The sequence below is a fragment of the Gouania willdenowi genome, chromosome 21 (genome assembly GCF_900634775.1).
Source record: "Gouania willdenowi chromosome 21, fGouWil2.1, whole genome shotgun sequence".
Lineage (NCBI taxonomy): Eukaryota > Metazoa > Chordata > Actinopteri > Blenniiformes > Gobiesocidae > Gouania > Gouania willdenowi.
The window spans coordinates 10,529,886-10,554,932 of record NC_041064.1 but is presented as its reverse complement, the minus strand read 5'-3'; the positions used below and the strand labels follow the sequence as shown (position 1 = coordinate 10,554,932).

The 25,047-nt window shown below is 38.8% G+C and overlaps 1 protein-coding gene across 3 annotated transcripts in view; it reads right to left on the bottom strand.

Moving 5' to 3' along the window:
• Positions 1–22,141, bottom strand: part of map3k13 (mitogen-activated protein kinase kinase kinase 13) — a 33,183-nt gene extending 11,042 nt beyond the window's left edge. The window contains exons 1-2 of one of the 3 annotated variants that reach the window (XM_028436753.1): positions 22,058–22,141; positions 527–1,211 (exon numbers count right to left, since the gene is read on the bottom strand). In XM_028436753.1, coding sequence (XP_028292554.1) covers positions 527–1,142 — 616 coding nt within the window. In that variant the 5' untranslated portion in view covers positions 1,143–1,211; positions 22,058–22,141. Of the gene's footprint in view, positions 1–526; positions 1,212–9,069; positions 9,226–13,066; positions 13,084–22,057 lie in introns of those variants that run through there. The other 2 variants (XM_028436755.1, XM_028436754.1) reach the window with 2 other exon arrangements.
• Positions 22,142–25,047: the final 2,906 nt, after the last annotated feature.

Below are 25,047 nucleotides of genomic sequence, written 5' to 3'. Positions count from 1 at the left end.
AGGCAAGTGAAAATTTAATGGAACTTTCCCTCTTTTAAATATGGTAAATATCAGAATTCTTCGTAAAAGGCATGGGGTTATAAATAAACAAGAAGCTTTGAGCAGAAAGCTGTGAATGTCTCATCTGTGCAAACAGTGAGTCATTTGCAGCTTTACGGTCGTCATGTGAGTTTAGAAGTGGCAAAGAAATGATGGTCATCTGATGAACCTCCAGCTCAGTGCGAGAAAGACCAACACATTCTGAGGCTGTTTGACCTCTTCTTCTACGCAGCATGTTCAGCCTGTAGCAAGGTGATTCTACCTTTATCCTGACCTCAATTCAAGCTGACAGCTGTGGTGCTTCACATATGCTGAAACTAGGGATGGCTATTCTGTTACGGTTTCAAAATACATCCGGACAGATGAGAAGGAACATCTACATTTGTTTCTCAGGAGGCGGATTGAGACAAGGGCATTTCAATTTAAAATGCAAAGGATTCAGTTTGTGGACCCAATGTCAAGGAGAAAGATAACAGTTAGAGCTCACCTTGTTGTTGGAGCTTGTATTCAGTGGAGTACGTCTTCCCAATGATGTTCCACACGGGCCGAAGGCAGCCAAACAGACCCTCTAAGAATCCTCCCGATCCTGGCCCTGCTCTTTGGAAGTGCAGCTTGATGTCATCAGGGTGGTGTGGATGACTTGGTCTTCCCTCTTCGTTGTGGTCTACGGGGCAGTCCTTTTCATCCATCTGCTCGTCCATGCTGCTACCACACCTGCCATGGTCGCAGGAAGCTGGTGACACAGCCTCTTCCTGTTCCTGTAGCTGGAGCACACTGTTTTCAAAGTGTCCGCCCGCGCTACGGGTCGAGTCCACACTCAAGGCAGGATTTTGTGGGCTGAGTACCCCCAACATGGAGTCCTCATCCTGACCAGGAGTCAAAATAACAGGTAGATGAGTGGGCGGGGCCAGGTCAGTGATAATCTGAGGTGGTAAATTGGACTGAGGGACTTGAGGTTGAGGCTGGGAGCTGGGCAAGTTTGATTTCTTCATGTTGTCCCCAACCACAGTCAGTTTGAGCTCCTCTTTAAGCTTGCCCACCAGGAGACTGGGGCAGGAAGTCCACGAGAGCACCTCGGGGGAACTACCCATGGTGTCATGCATGTGGGCTGCACAGTCCAAGTGAGACGGACACGTCCTAACACATCAGTTGGTCTGAAAGCTGAATCTCACCTGCAGGACACACAGAAGTACACAACATCGGAAAAAAGTCACTGATTCATGTTATTGCAGCTGAGTAAAAATAACGTAGAATAACCGGGCAAACACGTTCAATCTATTGACCAATGTATAGAAATCATTTGGTGAAACTGATGTGGAGCCTGTTGATCCAAACCAATCACACACAAAGGCTTTTCTATGATCTCTGTTCAGCAGTGACAGTATCGAGGGGATTAAAGGTCTTGCTGTGTATTAGGACTGCTGAGAGCGAGACATCTGGCACACACAGTCAATTCAGCAACACAGTACAGTATTTTATCTGGAGAATATCTTAGATTCCTAACCTTTCATATGACCTTTTATCATTATTATCGTACAAGAACTGGAGTAAAGCAAGCAACACAACTACTACTACAACTCAATGTGAAAAACATTCAAGGGTATTGGGGGGATTTATCAAGTGTCTCCATGCTAAAAAACGCCTGATTAAAATAAACAGGAATTTGCATAGTTGCATGATGACATATCCAGTTGGAAAAGATAACTTATTCTGCCTTTACAAAAAACACAAATTAATCTGATCTAATTACTAACGGTGTCCCAATCTGATATTAACATTGGATATTGCTCCGATAACAGCAAGATAAATAAATAAACAAGTATCGGATTATATCGGTGTGCATCTAAAGCTCAGATAAAAGCACTCCAATACGTCATTTTTTTATAGGATTTATTGAGGTTATTTTTCTGGGTAATTTAGTTTTGTATGTATTATATTCAATAGCCAAATATTATGTTGAAGGTTAAAATGTATGCAAACTATCAATTAGGGCTGGGCGATATATCGAATATACTCGATATATCGCAGCTTGTAGTCTGTGCGGTGTTGAAAATGACCATACCGTTAAACTCGCGGACTTTTTTTTTCTTTTTTTTTTTTTTCTTCTTCTCTTGTCCTGTCCAGCATCGAGGATTACTTAGGTTATCAAGTTAAGCTTATTTTATTTTTTATGCTTGTTTGTAGATTAACTTTTATGTTTAGGTATTGTCTTTGAAGCCATAGGACTGTAAAATTAAAAAACTAAAAGGAGGGTCCTTTTTATAAATACCATACACTTTCTTTTCCACCATTTGATTTCCTATTATGCAGCTATTTTTTTATTTTACTGATTTTGAAATGACCTGTGACATCCTGCACAAAAGTGTATTATATATATATTTTTTAAATATCTTAGTGGCATTATGCACAAAAGGTGCACTTAAATTTAGTGTTGTTTTGAAATGTCATCTTAATGACAACATGCACAAAAGGGCACGATTTGTTTTTAAAATATTGTAGTGGCATTATGTACAAAAAGTGCACTTTAATTTTGTGTTTTGAAATGCCATGTGAGTTGCATCCTGCACTAATGTCTTGTTTTGAAATGTCTCTGTGACAATTTTGCACAGAACGTGCACTTTCTGTTGACAATTTTATGTTTGAGCCACTCACTGTTTAATAAATACAGTTATGTCAACTTTGACTTAGTTGTGATATCCCCTTTTTTGCATGAAAGTTTAAAATTGGCATATATTAATGCAGTATGATCAAGAATGTTTTAATGTAGACATATAGAATCATCATACTGGTGTGATTTTGTGCATCAAAGTGTTAATTCAAGGGTAATGCAAAATATCGAGATATATATCGTGTATCGTGACATGGCCTAAAAATATCGCGGTATTTATAAAAGGCCATATCGCCCAGCCCTACTATCAATTAATAATAAATGGGTCAGTCTTTCTCATACCTACTGTTGGTGAATATCGTTCTCTGTTTGAATAATATCACCTGATCAAACCTCTTTTAACATTCCAGACTAACGAAAATGAATAATAAAAGTATGTATGATTAGGGCTGATATTGTATCTTTTTGTCATCAGCTAATGCTAAAGGCAGCAATATCGGTTTTGTATCGGCAGTGAAAAAGTTGTATTGGGACACCCAAAGGCATTACTGTGAAGATGACCAAAATATTTTTTGTTACTTTTCTGTCAGTAGGAAGGATTGGCCCTCAGGTTTGATGAGGCAGCAAAATTCAGATACTAAAAGACAAGGAGTTGTGAAAATGGTGAGAGCTTGTACAGTGTGTACAGTCACATACTGGAGATCAAAGTCCACCCATAGCGGAGAAGGGGAAGCAGAGTGGTGACTCTGTTACTAAGTTTCAAGTTTCCTGAAAGCAAGAGGAAAAGTGCAAAAAAACACGAAAAAACAAGTTGACGCACAAAAAGTGGCATAAGCCCTTTCCTATGGCACTGGTCGGATGTATCTCGATTGAAAAGTGCATGAGAATGCTCATGCTTCCTGCTTTTTTAAGAACTGGTCTGCATAGCCTATATGGAAAGAGTTTTGCACATAATGACACATAATGAGGGATAAAGTGGATTTATACAAAAGACTCCTAATCGTGAATGGTCCCAGATGCATGCTATCCATCTCAGTCCACAGGGGTGCACAGATGCTGGATCCATGTTTGCGCAAATGCACCCTGTGTATCAATGTGTATCTACCGGGGGTAACCGGAGTGCTGTGAGAGCGTGGCGGCTGCCAGGAACTCATCTATAATGCAGGCCTGTCTCTCAGCAGGCTGCTGAGAGTGCAGGGGAAGGAGAGAACGCTCTCTCAGGTATCCAATAAATCCGTCCCTTCCAAAGCAGAGACAAATGAGCTATGGGAGAAGCCAATGCTGTAATTCCACCTCCAAAATGATTCTTAGAACTGGGCTTCTGATATTGGCTGCAGTGTGTGGATGTTGTATGCCACGTAGCAACACAGGGAGACCAGGATATTCACCCTTAAACCTTAAATTAACCTAATTAATAGGTGAACAACTACAGATCACAGTGTGGAACTTCAAAGTAAGTTTAAGTTCTTTAAACTTAGCCTTTAGCATATGCTGCACTAAAAAAAAAAGTTTAGAGTAGATCTGTCTTTTACAACACAAATGATAAAACCAGCTATAAAATGTGAAGCTTAATGTTAAAGTCATGCATGGTTTGTTTTTTTGACACTGCATTTTAATAATAAGCTTCATTAACCAGGACATGTTTTCAAAAGAAACTGTAAAATGAACTGAAATGTGATGAGTGAAAACTGTGAATAGAAAGAATATTTCCAAACCCTACAAATGTAAGTACAACTATTCTAAGATGTTAAAATAAAGAATTCTTGGCAAGTTTTTAACTTTTTGCAGTCCAACAAGTGGAAACAAAAGCTTCACTGAATAATCTCTGATGGAAGATCTCTGAGTATGGAGTCCCATAAATAATGCCAGTGCTCCACCAAGAAGGGCCCATGGTTTCATTTACACAGTCATTTATTTACAAGCCTTTCTCATAATGATCATGACAGGGTAAAAGGACACGCAGAGCATCTGTTTGATTTCAGTTAAAGGGAAGTTGCTTTAGTGGAGAATTAAATCAGGTTTTTTTTGTCAAAATAAAGACAACGCAAGGGGGAGTGGGGTGGAGGGGGAAATTATCAAGAGCTGATCCTTTAATCCTCCTACAGAGCTCCAGAGACATGCTTTCACAAACACCAAAGACCCTATTAAGCCCTCCCCCTCCATTTATCCAGCACATGCTTCCTCTTCCTGTTATTATGTGTCTGGAACGGCAACCAAATGTCAAAATCCAATACCATTATTGAGTATGTATTATTAGTTATTTCAGTGTAAAGACCTCTGAAAGTTTTCTATGGCTTGGTTCAATGACACTGGCTATGGTTACATGATCTTTTTTTTTTTTAAATCGGAATTAGTTATTATATATGCCATTCCCTTTGCTGATCTCCATATGTGTAATAAGTCCATGTGTCCGTGTTAATGTCCGCATGTTTATGCCTATGTCCATCCCCTTTTTTTCCATTATATTCATGTCTTCGAAGGCTTTTATTAAATAGAGTCAGCTCTATTCCGGGCCGCCATGTTGGATTATGTCGTCACGAAGCGCGTAATTGCCGCATGTCGCACATGCGCAGAACAACTGGAATTAAGTTTTGTTCACTGTTTACAAGAAAGACGAATTATTTAATTTGGAATTTACAAAGGAATAAACCAGCAACCTAATTCGGAATTAAGTTTAATTCGGAATGAAATTAGCATTAGGAATGTGTTTACAAGGTGAGTTTAAAGAGGAATTCACTTTTATTCTGCTTTAAAGAGGAATTAAAGCTCCCATCTAAACGTGGCCACTGTGTGCGTTTGTGTATCTATTGGTGCTGGGGGAGGGTTCAGGGTCTGAAAACATCTGGGAAGCTCAGATGATCCCTATCCACAGAGAAGAGCTTTTCTTCTTCTTTTATCACAGAAAACAGACAGTCTGTTGTTTGGTTTATAATTAAGTATATTTTTCTTTTAACAACTAGGCTAAACCTCTTCCACAAACATCAACAACAACAGGACTTTTACCTCCCAAACAAACACACTTTGCATTTACTCTCAGCTGTCTGTGTCCCCACCCCTCAGCTCCTCATTAACAGAAGTCCTGCTGGGACCCAGAGTGGGAAGCTCCTTTCAAGTGACAGCTGCGCTACCAACAAAGAGCCAATTTAGCCCCGGTTCCACCTCATCATTCAGACGTTACCATGTCAACACAGCATCCACCCTGACCTTATGCTACCAGTGATACTTCATCTCCTCCAACATTCAGGTACGCAAAGACCAAGAACCCACAAGCTGAGATTGCAAAACCTGAACCTGATGCACATCGATCTCCTTACAAACAATCAAAATAAATAAACCGATTAAAAAGTTACAACTTACATTTGTTGGCATTTGCTAATATACTCCTTTGAATGTTCATCACATATGAAGCACATCGCATGTGTAGTGGTTATCCTTTTCCACAAGTCAGACCTTTTTTAGGCTACCACATAACATGGTAAATGGACTTGACTTATATAGCACTTATAACCACCAAGGTAGTCACATTATCAGCTCCGTCACCCATTCACACACCAATGGGACTGAGTTGCCATGCAAGGTGCCAATCAACCATTGGGAGAAACTTAGGGTTCAGTGTCTTGCCCAAGGATATTTCAACATATAGATGGGTATAGGTTGGGATCAAACCCCCAACCTTGGGATATGAACGCGACCCCTCTACACAGTCGCTGACAGTCAAAGTCTTGGACAAACAGTTGTTGACACACTTGGGAGCTTTGGATCGTAGGAGCAATTCCAATACAGTTCAAAACAAAGTGAAGATGATATTCTCCACTGGGCCTGTGATTGTCTCTTTATCCATTGACCATGTTAATAAACTAAACCGTGTACCTCTCTCCACAAATAAGTAAAAACTACAGACATGTTATAGTGACTCAACCCTGTTCTACAACATAAGCTGGAAACATATTTGATATTCTGTGACTCTGCAGACAAAAATGAAAGGAAACTGCAAGACATTCTGGCACAGGATTTAGTTATCTTGCACCACATGGTGCAGATTTTGTTATTGATTTATTGAAATACTGATTCAGTCTGATGATTCAGCTGAATAAAACCTACCAGCTGCTGGGGAAAGCAGGCCACGGGGCAATAATCCTAGCCTGCTTACCTCAATGGCCAACATCTGAATGGTAATACAGGACAAAAACAACAAGGTCAATGCTCCCACCGTCGCAAAAAGGAAAAGTGCCAGGTGGGATTTGTAATAGGAGAGCATGTTGTTTATTTTGGTTTTGTCTGAGAGAAAGTAGTGCAGACATGAATGATGACTTATTTATACTGCCCTAAATAAGGCAAATGGGTAAAATACTTTTGCAGCTTTAACCTTATTGTTTTTGCTTTATTTATTTCAAAATCCTTATCTAACCCTGTGTGAAAGGTGCATGGTGTAGTAGTCAAGACTGGTGTTTGTCTTGAGACCACATTTTGAAGGTCTCAGACCCAAGAGCATTTTTACTTGTCTTGGTCTTGATCTTCATGAATGTGATAATAAGGAGAATCACTTGGAACTGTTCATGATTTATAAATGTTGTAATTTGACTTAAACCATTTACTGTTAGCTCACTGATTGTGTTGCCTCCTCGGATACTCTTTGAGCACCTTATGTGTCAGACACCCACAAAAAGTTGGACCTCAGTCCATCTTTTTTTCTAGTCAAAATACCTCCAAACACTTAGGCCTCATTCACCTGAACATAAAAACCATAATGTCATGGTTTTGGTCTTGTCTCGATCTTGACTCAGGCCAGTCTTGTTCTTAGACAGTGTGGCCTTGAGTGTAAGAACTATTATCTCATGTTGATTTTAAGTCTTAAGCTTCCATCTACCCCCACAGCAAGGCTTCAGCTGGACACAGACACACAGGCCCACATCGACTACTAACATCATGCATACTCTGCTCTGAAAGCTTCACAAAATCTTTGATACAAGCCTCTGTATTCAAGCAGGGCCTTTGCTTAGAGTGATGTTTTGCTATAACATCACTCTAAACTATAGAGCTCTATTTCTGAATGCTCAATAGATCTAAGCAGACAAATGATCAACTGAATTTGACAGAAAAAGATGGTTGGTCCAAGGACAACTGAGAAGGGACTGAGTGACTCAGAATAAGCAGATTAAGGAAAGTGAAAGGGGCACGGAGTTTTAAATGAGAAAACATGCAGTAAAATCATTTAAACAGTGTGAAAGTAGAGAAAAATTACAGAGAAAGAAAAGCATACGGTGTGTTACTGTACTGTTGGGAAAGACTCCCAGAGCGACAACAAAGGACACAAGAGGGGCTGGCTCCATGTGAACTGGGCCCGCCGACCAGAAGACAGCAGCACACACACTCACAAAGACAGACACACAAACAGACACACATCAGAGCAGCTGCTGCCACAACAATTCCCCTTGTGCTCTTTTAACAGGGACGGCCTGGCTGGCCCACCAACAATACAGATATGAACAAAGACAAAAAGTCCCAACAGCCCAACATGTCTAATATAGAGAAACGGCTGTGAGCAACTCAGTTTTGATGGTTGCAGGATGAAAAAGAAATGCAGCTTCACTGCAAGAAATGAGTGGGACATGCAAGTCTTATGGGGCTAGCGGCTGCTTTCTGCCAAAAGAGATTCTGCAAGAAACAAAGTCTACAGATATCAATGCAGCCATTAATTACAAACATGCATGTGAATTTGTTCCCATTTACAGCTTTAGAGCTCAGGTACAGGATGGAATCAACTCATCTAAAAAAACTCATTTTTCATTATCTTTGCATGGATAGATGTAAGAACGGATTGCCTGTTACTCCCTATTCATATTCTCCACTCATTCTGCAAAGTTACATAAACATGCTCAGTGACAGAGGTGAGCAAACAAAGCTTTCAAGCTGCCAAGTAGATGAGGAAACAGAAGAATATGCAAATTTTTGACGTCGGGAAAATCAATAGTCCCTTAAAGCTTGCGTAACACACCACACGCCCTACAAAAGTCAGTCATTCCTGACAACCAAAACTAATCGGAGGGTTTAATGAATTCTGTTAAAAAGGTGAATTAGAAAGCTAGTTGCGTTGGTCTTTACTTCCAACTACATCCCTATCTGTCCTTCAGAGAGCACAGAAAACTACTGCATCCAACAGCAGCAGTGGCAGCGTCACAGCTGAGCCTAAAATAGCTTCTGCACGCAACAACGCACGACCGCTCAACACACTCCTGCACCACAGACACTGAAGCAACGCTGACATCTGAGCTACACACACAAGCAATGGTCTCGCACAGATGTGTAATCTATAATGAAAGATACACTGCAAAAACAAAAACAGGCAGGAGGTGAGATGCTTGGCCATCACATCGCTTCCATTAACATTAACGGCAAAGACGTAGCAGCAGCAGATTACTCACAGCGGACAGAGCTCAGTCATCCTCTCAACTCTATAGCAGGGATGGAGAAACAATCAAATAGGTAGGAGCAGCACTGACGGACAAGATGGGAAGACAAGGCGTGCAGAGGGGCATTGGCAGAGGCTGGAGAAAGAAACATTCATCTAAGTCACCCAGCACCTGGGCTGGGAGTGAGTGGGCGGCAGCATCATCTGAGTCGAGATGAAGACCCACACACGTCACACTTTTCATGAATGGAGCTGAATGACGCAGGAAGGAGGCAGCTCAAAGAGCAGAGGAGGCAGGTTAAGATAAGGGGTGGAGCTTCATGCACAGACTCGTGGAGGGGAAAGCAAAGAGAGATGAGGAAGATGAGTGTGGAAGAAGAGTGAAAGGATGGGGGATGTATTTGAAAGAACTCGAGGTCAGGCTGTGGTGGCGCTTCTGTAAGTAGGACAGACACTTTCCATACAGGAGAAAATCCCTTTGTACTAAATCAGAAAGCAGTTTCCCCTATTGTAACAACAACCACCCATGATGAACCTAGCATTCAACTGTGGCTCTTTGTTCAACACTATCTTGAGCAGTTTATTTAGCAAATGAACAATAAAAACAGAAAATATATCTACTCACATTTTCAACAACGTGATTTGACACTATTGAGACCACACACCCGTTCTGTTCCTTATTGTCAGATCTTCAATGACCAACATTAAGAAGTGGACGAGACAGGCATTTCTTAGGTTTGTTACATTCTGTAATCCAAATTATAATAAGTCAAATATAGATTTATTCATCCTTTTAAGTGCATCTAAACATAACTTAAGTAAGTGCACACTATACAATGAGTTTTAAAGTAGTTTTTCTCAAAACAAATACTTTTTTTAAATTAGGTTTACAGAAGTTGAGCATTTTCTGGCTATAGACAGACGATGCAGTCAATACAGGGCACTGGGCTTCATTTGTTCGAAAGTAAATTAAATATTTACTTTAATAGCTTGTATGTTTTTATTGTGCAACTGATCGTGTTCGTTGATAAATGAGACACAAGGCAACCATAGAACACCTCCCTTATTTGGGACTCCACAGTAAGCTCTGTATCAGTGAAAACTATACTCTATTTAAAATGATAAACAAACATTTGATTCAGTAGAGTTTAGTTGTGACTGCTTGCCATACATTTTTTTTGCCAATTTCAAGGAGCTTTGGAAAATTTCAGCGTTCTAAAAAACCAACAGTGTGCGAAATGAAACGGCCAAAGAAAAAACAATTCAATGACCTCAAAGGCTCAAATCTGCTAAAACTCCCTCACCAAGACAAATTTCTATAACAATACATAAAGTATTTAATGTTGTGCCGCATTTTGGGTGTTTGTCACGTATGTGTGTTTGCAGATACACTGACCTTTGTGGTCTTTTCTGAGCAACCCAAAATGTGGCCTGGTCGTGATCTAGGCTCAAGCATTAACATCCACGAGAAAACGACGAGCGACTTTAAACTGTGCGATAGATGCAATAAAATAGTAAAAATGATATTGCAGATGTGTAAGCAAACACATGTTGATAAGATATGGAGGATAAAGAGGAGTATGTGTCAGCGACCGTTACAGAAACAATGACAGACAGGAGAATATCTAAAGATCTGGTTGACAGAGTGATATATGGATAAAAGGAAAAGCAAATACTCCAATTACAGACCAAAACATGAGGGGTTGGGGTTTGGGTATTGGAGTGATGTTGTCTATTCTTTGTCCTCAAGCCACACCCTGATGAGGGACCAAGCCAGTGGAAGGATATGGTCTGGTATCCTAAGGCAAGGCTTAGGTATTTAAATCATGAGCTATAAATGGTGTGAAATGACTGAAATGAGTCACGGTAAGATTGTAGCAGATGCTGAATCCTATTAGATCAACATTAACGGTCGGTCACTGACAAAACACAATGTGGATCATCCTGAAAACCCATGCTACAATAGTTATTTGCATGAATATTTTAAGATATTCAACTCAAAAACCCAGCAGAAAAACTATCACAAATTATGTTTAAAATAGCTAAACTATTTTCTGATTGTGTAAGAAATTTTAACTGATGGTCTCAAAACAATATGACAACTACTATGGCTTACTTACACTTAACCAATTGATGCAATTTGCACAATATCTGATGCAAACATGCATCAGATAATGTGAAAGCTCATCTCAAGCTGTAGAAAAGCATTCACATTTTGTTAACCTTATTTTCCCAAAATATATAAGTGGACACTACTGGACTCATGTTAGCTTATTTTTGTGATGCAACTCCTTGCCTTTTGTCTCTGTGCTCATATGGATTTTCCTGCTGTGTCTACAGAAAAGAGCAGGTTAGATTAATTGCATAAAAGAAAAGTAAACACTGTTCATCTTTTTCCACCTACCGTGAATACGTTTAATGTAAAGTGCAAGTAAAAACACACAAAGCAAACAATTATGATCAGGAACTTAAGTATTACACCACAGTAAACAACTCTGAAATTGTACAAACACAAGCCTGTCTATTACTACACCACAGTCATTCTGTAACGCTATTATTTTTAATTAATGCAAAGCTGGGGACCATCAATATCATCAATTTAAAAGTTTTGGTCCACTTATAAAAAACATAATCTCCTCAAAACAGAACATTACAAAGAAAAAAAAGAGTTTATCCAACAAATTAAAAAGCCAATGCCTTGAAGCTGCTGAGTGTTTTTACAAGAATGTGGAATTGTGCAAGATTAGGAAATCTACAATCCGCAAGTCAAGGACAAAAAACGATGATTAAAGGCAAAGGTAGACTCTTCTAATTCCCTAATTAAGACAACTTTTGCTGCTAGACAAAGAGTAGGGATACATAGTGTGAAAATTAGTCATTTTAAATAACTGCATCTTATCCAAGCATATATATTAGCATCCATTCAAAATATTACAATAAAAAAATCCAGGGTGGCAAAATTCCAGGAATCTTCTTCAATGGCAATAAACTGAGAATTTCAAAATTGAAGGTCCCCTTAACGGGGATGTTAAATATAGTCAGAAAAATATATTTTAGCATCATCAGTTATTAAAAAGTTACTCCCAATTTCCAGTTAATTCCAATAAATAATTCCCATGAAAAGTTAATATTTTTGAATATTCCCCAAATTCCAGAACTTAAGTTCCTGTGGAAATGTACAGGAGATTTTTCCACCCCTTTGCAACGCTAATGAAGACACCAGGAAAAACAAAAGTTAAACAAATGACATATTATCATAGTCAAACACTTGTACCTTTGTCTGTACCTTATCTCAGTAAAGACCAAAGCCACACCTTCCAACACTACGTGCTGACGAGCCACCAGTTCTGCACGAGTCTTTGCTTTGCTTCTTAGCTCAACCACGTTGTAAACCACACAAGCTCAGCTCCATTATACACATTCATTACTATTTCACCAGCAGTGGAACAGCAGCACTGACAGCTCCTGTGTCCCTCTCATTAATAAGAGAAACAGCACCATTGTCAAAGGTTTACCTTTCAAACCCGCCACCACACTCGGACACGCAAACCCACAAAGACAGACCAACAACATGATGACAACTTAGTGTCAGAATCTCAAATTTGTCACACGACGAGTGACGCTATGCTAAAAATTTTGAATAAAGGCATGGACATTATACAAATATAAAAATTCCTAAAATTTATTAAAGTCAACAGACAATTAAAGCACAATCTAGGGCTGGGCGATATGAACCAAATCTCAATTTTAAAGAAATAAAACAACCAATGCTAGATATCAAATATCATACTAAACAACTTGAAATGGTCTGGTTGAACCATTCTGAGGTCACTCAAACTCAATTGGTCAAGATTAAATAAAAAAAAAAAAAAAAGAAACAGAACAACGCCAGGATTGAGCGGATCCTGCCCACAATCAGTCTCTGATTCTCAGATAATACTTGTGAGCTTAACGTCCTGAGCCCACAAACATCAACGCGGCGGGACCAATCTGCATCCAGAGCAAATTACATAACAATGAGTGTTCACCGCTCCCAGAGGATTCTGCCCAGCATCGCGGCGAGCTGCAACCCTGATTTCCTCCCCACTGTGAGCAGACTACAGGACGAGAGCAGCCGGGTTGTACTATCCTTCCTCTTCACTGCATGCACCTGGTAATCCTGAGCGTGGTTTATGGGATTGCGTGCGGAGCTATAATACCAAACACAGAAGCCAGACTTAGGTAACACAGAATAAGGATCGTGTAATCGTCGCATTTCTCATTAATTCACTTACAGGGATTAAAGTGAGGGAGAACATAAAACACACGTGCTTGGCTGGTATTTTCATATAGACTCTCTCCTCTTTGTACATGCCTGCAAGGACAGTTTATGAAAGGAACACAGCTGCAGTAATCAGCAGTCAGCCTAAGGATACAGCTAGAGGGCTGGGGGTGGATGCTGAGCACGACTCACAGGGGTCAGAGGTCACAGAAGAGCCAAGGTCTCGCCTTCACAAATACAATAGGCAACTGAAGGACAGCATAGATGAAAATGTGTACTGTGTAATCAGACAATTCAGTATTATTTCTCCCATTAGCCTCATGTGACGATATGACTGCACAAAAAAAAAACATTTTATTTAAGTTTAATTAAACAAAAAATGGTACAAAAAAAAGAGAGATGAGATGAGCTTCACAAGCACTGTATCCTTTCATTAAAGATCGTCTTTACAATACTTGCCAATACCACCTACGACAAGTCGTAGTGGGTGTTTTGGCAAATCCTGTGACCAAATAAAATGGTGGTTCTAGTCGTCTTGAATCACCATGTAGGCGGAAGATAGATTCTGTCACAACACCTCATACAACTATGAAGCGCCACATGGCGGCGAGCATGTCTGAGGAAATGGCCAGTCTAATTAACTCTTGGCTACTCTAAAAGGAGAAATTACCCCAACAAAACCAACAGCAATATCTTCTGATAGACTTTGCCACAAAAATTCACTACGGGCACACTTTTAAGAGCTCTCAGTGTGTTCAACACCAGTATGATCGGAATAAGCCAAGCACAAAGTCTTTATTTAAAAAGGATACCACACATGAGGCTCATTAGTTGATCACTACGGTATGAAATGAAGCAGGGAATTGTCTGGCTATCATAAGTGAAATAACACAAAATAACGTAATATTTACACTGGAGACAACACATTCATTCATAATACACTCATAAAGATCATGGGTTGAAAGCACAAGTAGGGCCTCCAATTTTCCATGATAACGAAACGGGAAAAACCAAATTCACTTTGAAAAATTAAATAAAGTAATATCGCTTTATTTGGAATTGGGCCCCAACATGGCATGGAAATGCCTCACATGCATGTTTAGGGACAATATCACACATTTACACGCTATTGTTCAGATTACACACCAATGTCTAGAAAGTGTGACAAATATGTCCAATTCTGCCCATAATTCCATTCAAAATCTTGCGCTACATGTTAGGGTGAACTAGTGATCACGTTATCCTATAACTGAAAATGAATGCAGAGCTTCATCATGTACAAAAACACACTTTTGGTTTGAGACCATACAATTATCCTATTAAGCAGGTGGTTGAGGGTCTAGCATTGTGGCTGACATTAGTCTTTCAATGCTATCTTGTGTGACTTCCGCATAACCACCTTGTTTACGTAAATTCTCTGAAGCATGTAAAATGGGAAAGAGTAGTTGACTTTAATAATTGGCATGTTTGGTACGATTTTGGGAACCTTAATAACCAGTCATCTAGTCTCATCCAAGTCATCTAAACAAGGAAAGATGATGAAATGGAAAGGAAACAGAAAAGCGTAAAGTGACGCGGACGTGATGACGAAATGGGTAAACAATGAAACAATTTGGGATAAATATAAAGAATGTGGAAAGGAAAGGTTTGTCTAACTTTAGACAGTTGTCAAATGTAGGTTTGACTATATTTAAGGGGCACATTGTTTTAACAGCTTACATCCCCTATACCAGGGGTGCTCAAGTCTGGTCCTGGAGAGGTCCTATCCTGCATGTTTGAGATTGTCAGGTTTTCTGTAGAGCTGCATGATGAGAAAGTCTTCAAATTCAGATTTGTTGGCTCTCCTGGACCAAACTTGAGCAGCCCTGCCCTAAACTTAGGCCAAGGTCTGTATATCAATCCACATTAAAGCCGCTTTGTGTGTAGTTTTCCTGTGCACGTTTCTCACAGGTAATCTGGTCTATACTCCAACCCTCCAAAAGACAAGTTTAAATTAATTAATGATTGTAAATTAGTTTTGAATGGGTGTCAGTCTGTTGTTGTGTGTCAACGCTGTAATGAACACATCAGCTTGCATTGTGACCCTTGGCATTTTTCAATCTCACTTAGGATTGATTTCAGAAAAATATTATTATATATTCATCGCATGACAGAAAAAAAGTATACAGAGTGACATACCTTTATCTGTGGATAAATGTGCATACATCACTGTCAAAATGCAGAGGTCAAACATACTCAACCACACACGCGCGCACACACACTATGACTCGTGCATGTGCTCTGGTTCCATCTCCTCCACTCGTGTGTGTTAATATGCTTCCCATGAGGCGCTGCAGGCTTTGGTAATTATAGAAGCTTGGCGAGCGCAAATATCACAAGGGAAGAGTACGCCGAAGTGCTTTTGCATGAATACAGTACTGTACAGAGACTCACAATCACTCTGAATTACACAATGTTGGCTTTGAGATAAAAGCATCTATGGTAAATGCATTTTTGATTCACTGCTCTGGGAAAGAATCTAAAAATAAATACATCATAATTAAAAAAACGTAAAATGTTGGTGTAGCATTTTGAGCGGACCATCCACTAAATTCTAAAGCAAATGACACCTATTTTCCATGTAAATCAGCATTTCATTTCATGTATTGATTATTTACAAAGGGACATTGCACAATAATAGACAGACATGCTGTAAAAGAGCCAGAGTAAGCCAAAAGAGGCTAGTTTTCATCTGGTGTCCCTGGCCAGATGAAAAGATTTTTAAAGGCAACCTAAAATGTAAAAGGTATTAAAATACAGAAGGAGAATACAACATGACAGAAGAGAACATGATAAATAACAAAAATAACGACAATATTTGCATTACCTGAATAAAATGCAAGTGAGGATTGCACTGCACTAGCATAGCATAGCATAGCATAGCATAGCATAGCATAGCATAGCATAGCATAGCATAGCATAGCATAGCATGTGTGAATTATTGTGATTAATTAATGACAGGAAAAATTAACGCACAAAAAAAAAAATGTACACCGTTAATCGCTATTTTTTTAGCACTCCAAACAGCGCAGAACCAGACTACAATAAGAAGGTGGGAGATTGCCAAGCTGCTAAGCTTCGTTTGGTTAATTTTGGCTTTTAAAAACACCAGATGGATAACGAAAGCCTAGTTGTGTGCAAATTGTGAAAGATATAGTTTGCCTTAGCATCTTATTGCAGCCTAGCATTAACCTAGCATTAGCAATAATCTAGCACTAGCATTAACACAAACCTAGCATTAGCACTAACCTAGCATTAGCAACCTAGCAACAGCTGAACATTAGCAATAAGGTGAAAATCGGTTGAAAAAGTTGAAAAAGCTGAAATTCCAAAAATAAATGAATGGGAAAGAAAAAATGTAATAAGTCAAAAAGTTTAAAAGGTACAAGGTACAAAAGCAATGTACAAAAATCTAAATTAATCGTAACCTCAACAATGTTAAGTTATGCTGATAATCATTTCTGGATTCTATTTTAATGTTGCAAAAGGCCGCCTACCTCGGATCTATCACAGCTGGGTTTACATTGAATGTGGGGCTTATGAAACTCAATCTGTGTCATTAGAGAGAAAGGGAGAGAAGGAGGGCAAAGACATGTTTACATACGTCCTTCAGTGTACCGTTTGTTTGGCCTTTTCCATTCAACTGCTTTTCAATGGCTGCTCTGCACACAATGTGAACACTCAGCCAAAGAACCTTTGCTACGGCTATTTTTAATGGCTGAAAAAACGTGCGCTGCCACATGAGTTTGTTCGATAAAGTTTACAATACTTTTTTTCCTCACTATTTGATATAAGAGTTATTTTTCCCTTCTAGCCTTGTCTGCTGTGCTCATTATTTGACCCAACCAATATGATATATGTGTCTTTGTGCTTGTACGTAATGTGATCGTCACCAGCTCTCCCTGTTAACAGAAACAAGCAAATGCAGCAAAATACATATAAAACAAGGAGGAAAAATAATCTTTATTTCCTAAAAACTATTGAGTCAGGGAGAGCAGTGTCGCACCATTGGACAAGGTTACATGCTCTCTAAATTCGGAATTACATATTTCAGAATTAGTGTTCTGCTTTGTGTTTACATGGAAATAGTAATTCCAAATTGAGGTTTACATGGAAACATGTTTATTCGCCTTAATTCAATTTTGCTTTAGGTCTGGGGGTCGGAAAGGGTTCTAATTGGGCGGTCACCGTTTCTTTGGTCAAATAAAGCCATCGCGACAAGACGAGCATGTGCAGAATGACTGCCATTAATTTAAAGCAGAATGAATGTTTACAAGGTCCTGGAATTATTCAATTCGGATTTCAAATTGGAATAAATCAGCCACTTACTTCGGATTTAAGTTTTTTCATTTTCATTAAAAAATTGGTGTTTATACAAGGTAATTTTTAAAAGTGTTTAAAGAAGATTTAACTTTTATTCTGAATTAAAGGGGAATTAAAGCTCTCATGTAAACGTAGCCATTGTAAGCAGGATGAAGGAAAGGAGAAAGGTTGTATAAGCCAAAGATTTGCATCTAGTAAACTGTGCAATGACTATAAGATGTGCATCTTCATCACGTTGGAACTTCACAATAATAAGGCACGTTGTTGCCAAGCAGGTGTGACCTGTACAAATGAAGTAAGTAAGTAAGCAATATTTATTTATATAGCACCTTTCACAGACAGAGAAATCACAAAGTGCTCATTCACACTCACATTCACACACCAATGGGACAGAGCTGCCATGCAAGGCACTAGTCGACCACTGGAAGCAACTTAGGGTTCAGTGTCTTGCCCAAGGACACTTCGACACAGACTGATAGAGACTGGGATCAAACCCCCAACCTCTTAATCAAACGACGACCCCACTACCACCTGATCCACGGTCACCCTTAAAGACAAGACAAAACACTGCCTGTTCTAATGCAACATATGATTAATTTATGCCTTACAAGTTATTTCTTCTTACCAGTTAGTCTTTGTGTAAGAGTATTTTACTTGTTTTAAGATCTTTTTACTTTTTAAAATAAAAAACAATCCTGGTAAGCCAACTTTTCCTGTCTTTTGGCAGCTAATTTTGCCTATTTTATAGTAAAACGAGGGATATATTACTTTTTCATTAATTGTTTTTTTGTTTTGGTTTTATAAATTGTGCCCAATATTATTCACAACTCACTAACTGCTAGTTCTCATAGAAGTCTAGTTGCCGCTGTAAATCAGGTGGAAAGAAAACAAATGGCCTTGAACTTTTAAATGAGATTAGGGGTAGATGAAAATGGGTCAAAAAAACAGAAACTTCATTGTTAAGCAAACATCGTAAACAAAGTGATTTGTTTTTTTTCTTTCTTGTCAAAGTACACGTCTTTCCTCAACTTTTGACAAATGATTCAACAACAAGATTGAATGTGTACATTTTGGTTTCACAACAAGCTACATCCCTAATGTCGTTTCCTGATTAAATGGTAAACAGAAGCCTATCGGCCACAGGAAGTGACAGAAATCTAATTCTAAGGGATAACATAGTGATGGAGACTGTATACAGACACTGGATATTTGGGAATGACATTCAGAAATGCCACGTTACTCAAACCAACAACATAAAAAAGCGACTTTATCTTATGAACTGCAGCAATGAGCTTAATCATTAAGCCTGATAGGACACTGGAGCTGCTGCTGCTGCTGCTGCACAAATGTGACCAAAATAAGGAAGGCGAGTCTCCAGGGCAGGAATTAGAGGGATCAGGCCAGCAGCATGGCTAGTGGCTACGCTGCTGTTGTTACACATGTCAATTACATAAATACAGCCTCTCCATCACCACACCAGCGGCAGTCACAGCCAGCATCTCTGACGCAACTGGGCAGATCGTATCTGCAGGTACGTTGGTCGAAAACGCCATAATGCAATGAAACAGCACCTCAAAAATCACCCTAAAGCAAAGCAGTACTGATCTAAATGGCTAAAACAACAATGTTGCAGAGGAAAAGTTCCAAAGCTACAAGCACAAGATCAAGAAAAATGGAAAAAGCTGAGCTAATTAGGTGAAATAGTTTTTTTTTTTTTTTTTTTAAATACATGTCGTGTTAATTTCTATATAAGAACTAAGCATTTTGCCCTCATTTTATTTAAAAATATTAGTGGTGTTGTAACTGGTATGTTATTCTTACAAAAAATCCATATCTGGAGCCCTATAAAATCCATTATATATTTTTTTCAAATTCCATGTTTTCCACATTTTCAAATTCAGTTTTTTTTAAGAAATATTAATAATTTTTTTCAGAAAATATAAGTTTTTAACTAATGTGAGGAAATAAAATAAATAATAATAATAATAATGATAATAAAAGAAAACTATAATTAAAAAAATGTATGTCAAAAATAAAAATGTAATTTAAAATAATGTGTAAGCTACAATTAAAGGGGAGATATAAGTTTTACAGTCATGGATTGTTCCTTTTTAGGTATTTATGCATTAATGTCACCCAATTTCCACTCAAGGATCAATGGTTTACTGAAGTTTTGACCAACTTGATTTAAATTATCCTGATGACATCATTCCAGAGCATAATGATTAGATATTAACAATGTTTGGATCAAATGAAACACGACGTATTTTCATTTCTAATGCAGATTGTTTGTGTGACTGCAAAATGATTTGCATGTTTCATCGTAAACAAAAACCCAAGGCCTCATTACGTCCCCGTGTCTGCAGATACTTAACAAAAAATACATCAGTTTGCTTCAAACGGCACGAGTGAGCCACGTGCACTAGTTAGTTACTCACGTTTTCTGTCTCTGACATAGTTTTCCACACAAACACCTGAGAGATGCAGCGTTCATCAATGAATCAGCAGGAGACCTCATTTGCAAATTGGTGTCAAGAGTGAAGTGTAACTGCAGCGCAAGCATCAGTGGGAGATCTGGCTGTTTCACTTCTAGGAGAAAGAGATTTGATTTCCCACTCCAAATAATGAGGAAGGGGAAGATAATGCTGGTGCAGTTCCAGTAAAGAGCATCCAACCCATTCACACACTGGGACTGTCACAGTTGACATGAGTGAAAAGCAGCAAAACAGGCCAAATATTGTGAAGTTCTTGTGAATGACAGACAGACGATGGGGTCTGCAGATGGAGCCTGGATAGTGACACACAGTGTGAGCGCGCGCACGCACGCACGCATGCACACGCACACACACACAGAGTAAAAACAGAGTACTAATTCAACGTCAACAACAACACATCAGCCACTTATTAAAATAACGCTGGAGGAATACAACCTGAAAATGTGCATCCGTTTAAAAGTTGAAAGTTGAAGTCATCTCTAATAATCTTCTACTAAATTCAATGTCACAACAAAGCAGTCAAAGAAAAATAGTGTGCACAAATAAGAACTAAAGTGAGTTGAAGAAATTGTACTACAGTTCTTAATAAATGTGTGCAGACAAAAACATAATATTTCACTGCTATGGTAACAATCACATTTTCTATTGTGGGACTAATAAAATATTCTGTTAAAAACTATCTTTTTTTTTTATTCCCCTGCATCTGTTTTTTGTAAAAAAATTACTTCACTTCCCCCCCTTTTAAAAGGTAAATAATGTTCTGGAAAAATGAGTTTTTTAATATTTATTTTCATATTAATGGTAAATGGACTTGATTTTATATAGCGCTTTATCACCACACTGAAGCAGTCTCAAAGCGCTTTACATATCAGCTCATTCACCCAATCACTCTCACATTCACACACCAGTGGGACAGGACTGCCATGCAAGGCGCTAGTCGACCACTTTGACACATAGTCAGGTACTGGGATCGAACCCCAAACCTCTCGATCAGAAGACGACCCACTACCACCTGAGCCATGGTGCACACACTATATATTTTGTAAATAATTGTGTTGTTATTGTTGTGTCTTTATAATTTATATTCTTTTTGTGTTCTTGTAAATGTTTCGGCCAGAGAGAACAGTCATTTCAATTTCTCTACATGGTCTTGTACATATAGTGGGAATTGAAAATAAAGCTTCAGATTCAGTTTCCAATCTGTTCAACAGAATTTTAAAAATGACAGTCTGGGGGCCACATCCCGCCCTCACTCTAATTTTGTACACCCCCCAAAGTAGAGTAATTACAATGATTCTAAAAACACACAAAATGATAGAAAATACATGAAATGACAACAAAAATACACAAAACAAACAATTACTCCAAAAACAAGGGTTAAAGCTGTAAATTGTTGAATGACAGAGCCTCATTTACTTTTTATTTTGGGATTATTCTATGCATTTTACCTCTTGAGGACAATCACAACAATAAAGTTGCACTTTTGACAATATATCTAATGTCTGCAGTCATTTTTAAGTGCATAAAAAAAACAAAAACAAATCGTATCGAATCGAAACTCGAATTTTTCTTTAAAAAAAAAAATCGGAGTTTTTTTAGGTAAACTCGCCCAGTCCTACTCACAGGTAAGCTGTGTGTGTGTGTGTGTGTGTGTGTGTGTGTGTGTGTGTGTGTGTGTGTGTGTGTGTGTGTGTGTGTGTGTGTGTGTGTGTGTGTGTGTGTGTGTGTGTGTGTGTGTGTTGCCCAGCTGAGCCCGCTGACAGCTGCCTCAGCCGGGAGTCAGCACCGCCCTCTCCACACAAACACATACACTGACAGGGAGTTTTTATCGTCACAAATGGCTGCAGTGTGACAGTGAACACACTTTTAAAGCAGTTCCGTACCGTGTCAGGAGCTGCCGGTCCCTCTATCCCTCTGTCCCGCAGATTCTCGGTGCTCCGTCCACAGCGGTGCTCCGCTTCTCCGAGAGTGAAACGTCACTTCCGCTCACTCAACCCCCGCTGCTGTAAACCAGCCTAAGATCGTCTATTCCACACAGGAGGCCACACTTTGAGCCAAATACGGCGAGTAGCGTCTGCTAAACCACGTCAGCACTTTTAATTAGAGGTGGGACGATAGTTAGAGATCGCGAATGTTGATAGACTTACATCGTGACTTTTTCAAATCAATAGGAATAATAAAAAATTAAAACAACAGAATTTAGACAATTATTTTCCATATTTAAACTGAAGTACATAAAGTGCCAACGAAATATTAATATCTGTTAGGGGCCCTGATAGCACACATACATCTCGCCGACATCGGCACGATGAATTAAGTTGCATCGGCGAGACGTATTATGGAGAGTGTTGGCTCATTGGGCAGACGTTGCGGAGACATCGGCGTTTGGCCGATGTTTGGACGATGAATTAAAGACGCTTAGCGACAGCTTATATTAACCTTTATTTAGCTCGGATCATTCTATTAGTACAAATATCTCCATATCCATAGTCGAGTATTTACTAAAATCTGATAGGAATATGGAAATATCACAACAACAACAAACAAACAATATACTACCACTAAATAGCTAATCATGTGTGGACAAAATAAACAGCGACACATGAAACATGATCATAAATGTATTTTAAGCAGCATAGCCAACAGAGCCCAAGCACAAAAACAGCTTCATGGAAATGATATTTTACAGTTCAACAATTTTATAAGTGGTATCACCGATTTTGGGGGGAAAAAACACAAAATGACGCAGATTAGGAGTAGAATGCTGACGCACGATCTGAGGCCGACATCGGCGAGACGTATGTGTGCTATCTGGGGGTGTGCATTTGCCATGAATCTGACAATACGATACAATTCGCAATTTGCACGTCACAATACGATATATTGTGATACTGAACAATACGATATACATCACGATATGTCCCAATATCAATCATCACAAATTTCACCTTTAAAAGTACAAAATGGCATGTAATACAAATTAAAACTTGCAAAAACAAGTAAACGGCAACTAACTGATAAAAACTGCTTTAAAAAAAAAAAAATTGGACATTTTTTGGATCAATATTATAGTCGTGCGATGAAATAATGCAATATTGCCGAATCAATTTGTTTTATTGCAAACAACTGAAGTAAATTTTATTAGTCAAATACAGGACATATTAACAGGGTTTTGTGCATAATGTAACACAAATATAACAAAAGACATCATCAAAATGTTGTATTTGTAAGAATGTGTGATGCTGATTGGCTCTGTGAGCTCTAGTGTAAGAGAGTCAGAGTGAGACCTCCTGTTTCGCTTTTTCCTTTGAGGTTTACATAAATAACGCGACTGATCGTCCTCACGTGACAAATAATTACATGAGGCGGTCATTGCGTCACAGTGAATGTTGTTACACGTCAGAGCTGCAGTGGGTTTGATCTGCAGTGGAGGCGGTGACAACACGATTTAGTCTGTGTGTGTGTGCGTGCGTGCGTGCGTGTGTGTGTGTGTGTGTGTGTGTGTGTGTGCGTGCGTGCGTGTGTGTGTGTGTGCGTGTGTATGATGAAACTGATGCAAAGGAGAGAGAGTTGAACCGATACAGAGACACCTCCACCTGGACCAATCAGAGAGCGAGCTGCCAAAGCCCGAAACCACACACACACACACACACGCACACACACACACACACACACACACACACACACACACACACACACTCTGAACTCAGTGAACCTTTATTAATCCAACACAAAATTGGATGAAAAAACTTAATGAACAAAACATTTTGCAAAAACAACCAATTTCATTGGAATACAAATAATTTCAATACAACAGAGTTAGTAGCAACACATGAAAATATTTTAAAAATACAGTGTTAGTTCGTCAAGAACAAGATGTGCGTGTTTTGACTTGATTTCACTCCGCCCAATTATTGCAAACTTATACATGTTTATATTCTTTAATCCTATGTTCATTGGTTATTGTATTCTGTAACAAATAACTATTATTTGTTGTACAGTTAAAGCAAACTTTACTCTCAAAGAGGCTATTATCTTATCAAATTATTTATATATAATACATTAAAGCTATGCTGAGTGAGTCCATCTCACCTTAAACATTTGTGTCAAACTCATGGCCCGGGGGCCAAATCCAGCCCTTTGCAGCATCCAAGTTGGCCCGCAGGAGAGAATTAAAATGACAGAGAAAACATGAATCATTGTGTAAAATGAAACTCAACCATATTTACAGGGAATCGCAGTTTCCCTAGTGCTTATATTGTATAATTGCAGTAAATTTTAACATTCAAAACTCCTAAAATTCTTACAAAATCCTTCAATTTTCCTGAAATTATTACATAATATTTCACTTGATAAAATAGAAATTACTCACAACGTAGGAAATTTAAAGTGAAGATCCTGTTGGGACTGATATCTATCACTTATTGCCAGGATATGGTCTCCTACAGGGGTCTGCAACCTGCGGCTCTGGGGGCCTAATGTGGCTCTTTGACTCTTATGCAATGGCTCCCTATAGCTTAAAAAAACTATTGAAATAAAGAGTTGTTATTTTCCTACAGAGGCTATGATTGATTAATGACAAATAAAATCAAGATATAACATTTTGCTAACCTAAAAATAAATCACGTTGTGCAATGACTCAGCACCTTCCTACTTCACCTCCTGCAACATCTACAGACCATCGACTTTCCTGCACCTGTGACTAACCTTAAGTTTTAAATCCCTGGTAAGAAACTAAACCAACAAAAACACTATTTTCAAAGAAAATAGAGATTTTAATTGTGTGGGAACAGATTCATTTAACCACCAATGTGCAGGTTAAATATGCATGATTTATGTGTGGCAAGAAATGAGTAAAATTAGCATGTGTTGA